Below are 3,242 nucleotides of genomic sequence, written 5' to 3'. Positions count from 1 at the left end.
GGGGACCCCACATCGCTCCAGCTTTAGGGGTTTTCCATGGATATTCTCGGATTCTGTAAGTTTTGAGGCAGCGATGGTTCGGGAGGGGGGTTTCCTTCTCTCCCCCTCATCACTTCTACTGGAATAACCCCCTCGCCTATAAATCTCTTCTTTCCCCCCTCCAAAATAAAAGAACCCTCCAGGCCTCTCGCAGGCGCTGACCTAAATCTGGTTTCTCCATCGTAACCTCAGTTTTACCGCAATTAATTTTTTTCTGCTGGTCACAAGATAATTCCTGACGCCAGAAAGTCTGGAGGTCAGATGAGAAGCGGATTGAGGAACAGGGCGGCACTAATTTCCTTAAAACTGGGAGGTTGGAGGGGGGGGAACCCCCATCGTCCTGCCTAAAAATAGGGGGGATTCACTGGCATGCGGAGGGGGGCAGTCGGGGGGGCTGGGGTTGGGGTGTCCGAGGGGTTTAGGGGGGAATCCCCCCGCGAAGGGGGTGGGTTTGGGGGTCCGGCTATGGAGTGGGGGACCTGCGTGGTCGTGTCACCCCCCCGTGGGGCCACTCCGGCCACCAAGGGTCAGTTTTGGGGGGCGGTGGGGGGGAGGCAGAGGGGGTTTAAGGCTTCATTGAGATACAGGGGCGGGGGTTGAGACTTCATTAACATGCAGGGGCGGGGTTTAGGGCTTAGTTTACATTAAAAGGGGTGGTTTAATTGTTATTTTACATAGAAAGGGGTGGGATTTGATTGAATTTGAATGCAAGGGGTGTGACCGAGCCTCGCTGTCTATATAAAGGGCGACGCGAGACCATTCCCTCCCCAGTCCGCCAGCGAGGTCTGAAAGTTGCAGCGTGGAGGGGGTGACAATCCCGGCGCTCAAAGGTCTGGGCTTTGGTGGTCTCGGTGCTCGGAGGTCCCAGCAGAGCCACAGCCGCCGCGACAACCCCCAGGCACCCCCCGTCCTGCGCCCCCAGCCCAGCTCCGAGCCCACCATGAAAGCCATCAGCCCGGTGCGCTCCGTGCGGAGCTGCTACGAGGCCGTTTGCTGCCTCTCGGAGCAGAGTTTTGCCATCGCCCGGGGCAGCCACAACAAGAGCCCGGCCTTGGAAGAGCCCATGAACTTGCTGTACGATATGAACGACTGCTATTCCAAGTTGCGGGAGCTGGTGCCGGGCATCCCGCAAGGCACCAAGGTGAGCCAGGTGGAGATCCTGCAGCACGTCATCGACTACATCTTCGATCTCCAGATCGTGCTGGAGGAGGGGGCCAAAGGCCGCGACCCCTCCTCCGAGGCCACGCTGTTCTCCCTTAAGGTAAGGGCTGGTTTGGGCTGGGGGGGTGGATATGTTGAGGAGGGGGGATATGTTGGAAGAGGGGGGATGCAGGTCCCGGGTGTGTTGGGGGGGTCTTGACGCTCTGGGGAAGGGGGAGGAATGAGGACCACCCGCCGCCGGGGTGACCCTAAGCCGTGTCCCGTCTCTCCGCAGGCGGCCGAACTCGCCTCTGAACTCTGCTCCAAAGACGAGAGAAGTTTGTGTCACTAACGGCTCCTCCATCAGGTGAGTGTCCCCACCGACCCCCCGCCGCCATCTGCACCCCAGTCCTTCCCATACACCCCATTGCAGTCGCGTCCCGGCCCCCCAGCAGCGACATCGCCAGGGCAGCCCCACCAAAGCGATCCCATCTCCCTCTCTTCACAATCCCCCCCGCACCCCAGTCCACTCCCCCAACCCACCCCCAGCATCCCCAGGGGACTGATACGGACCCCAACAATCCAGACCCCCCCAAATCCCCTCCCAACCTGCACCCCCGTCCCCCACCATCACCCACCCACCCCCAGCATCCCCAGGGGACTCGTATCCACCCGGAGCAACGCGATCCCCCGGCTCCCACCCCCCTCTTCCCAAATCCCCATCCCCAACCCCGCTTATCACCACACTAATTATCTCTATTATTTTTCTCCTCCCTCCCCCTCTTCTCTCTCCCCTCCCGGTGCCAATTAGCAAACAGGCAGCGAGTGTCGGTTCCTGGTTCGTTATCAGCCGGAGGTAAATAGCAGCTTCCTCCGTGGCGCCGGGCTGTCTGCGACCTACCGGCCCCGGCATCGCCTCCCCCGGGCCCGGGCACCGCGGGCGGGGAGCGGCTGGTTCCGACCCCCCCAGCGCTCCACCGCCAGCATCCCACCCCCCCCGGAGCTCAGCGTCCCATCCCGGCTTCGGACCCGAGCTTTTAATCAAGATATTTTTAATCATAGACTGATGATGAAGAGAGGAGGTTGTCTGTATATTTTTGGATTATAGCAGCGAGTCCTTTTTTTGTAAAGGTGTTTAATGGGATAGGGAGGGCGGGATTTTTTAGGGGGGTTTTGGGGAGGGGGACACACACACATCCTCGAGTATGAACCAAACTCTCTGGGGCCGTGGCCTCGTGTATTGTGGAGCTCTATACTAGAGTATAACTTTTTGTACCTTTTGTGCAGGAAGGTGAATTTCTGCGAACATGCCTTGTACTTGCTTTATAAACTTTTTATAAAAGTTACCATTTTTACATAATAAAAAAAAAGATCGTTTTGACTTGTTTTTTCTCTTATCCTTGGGGCTGGAGGGAGCCGGGGGTGCACCCTTGGGTGGGAAAACAGCCCCCTGTGGGTGGGAGCCCCCCGAACTCTGATGGGAACTTCTAGGGTTACGGTAGGAATCTCCGTAATTGTGTAACAGCTTTGAAATGTCAGCTCAGGTATGGGAGGAATTAACCCTGGGCTGCCGGCTCCGGGCCGAGGTGGCTGCCAGCTATTTTGGGTGCTGCGCTGCTTATCTGATATGGAAGGAGTGAAGACGCTGCTGAGCCCCGGGGACCATCTGGAGGTGTAGCTGGAGCCCTGGGAGGGGGGGGAAAGATGCCTTTTTTTTTTTTTCCCCCACTTTCTGCCCTGCGAAAAAGGGCTGCTTGGTGCCCCGGGGCTGGATTGGAGCTGCTCTGGGGCTGGAAGGGGTGATGCTGTTCCCCCAGGATACACCCCCAGGGGAAGGGGGGTTTCTGGGCTGCCTGTGCTTCCCCAGGTGGTATCCAGAGCACACCCCCTGCCTGGCCTGATCCCCCCTCCGGGGTCAGCACCCCGGGGAAGGGGTGTTGGGAGCAGAAATGCCTTTCCCTCCCCTTGGGTAATGCTGCGGTTTCCCTTCGGCCCCGGGAGCAGATGTGACCCCCGGCCGGCTCAGCTGCAGAGCTGGATCCTGCTCCCTGGGGAAGGTGCTG

The 3,242-nt window shown here is 59.0% G+C and overlaps 1 protein-coding gene across 1 annotated transcript; it reads left to right on the top strand.

The window, feature by feature from the left end:
- The first annotated feature begins 725 nt into the window (after positions 1-725).
- Positions 726-2,567, top strand: LOC113962531 (DNA-binding protein inhibitor ID-3-A-like). The gene is made up of 3 exons (XM_027673290.1): positions 726-1,300; positions 1,475-1,546; positions 1,991-2,567. Exons 1-2 carry the CDS (start codon positions 980-982, stop codon positions 1,529-1,531), a joined length of 378 nt encoding a protein of 125 aa, XP_027529091.1. The 5' UTR covers positions 726-979; the 3' UTR covers positions 1,532-1,546; positions 1,991-2,567.
- The last annotated feature ends 675 nt before the right edge of the window (positions 2,568-3,242 follow it).

Source organism: Neopelma chrysocephalum, unplaced genomic scaffold (genome assembly GCF_003984885.1).
Source record: "Neopelma chrysocephalum unplaced genomic scaffold, ASM398488v2 Primary Assembly neopelma1_182447, whole genome shotgun sequence".
In the NCBI taxonomy this organism is placed as follows: domain Eukaryota; kingdom Metazoa; phylum Chordata; class Aves; order Passeriformes; family Pipridae; genus Neopelma; species Neopelma chrysocephalum.
Note: the sequence above shows the minus strand (reverse complement) of the source record. Positions and strands in the feature narration are given on the sequence as shown.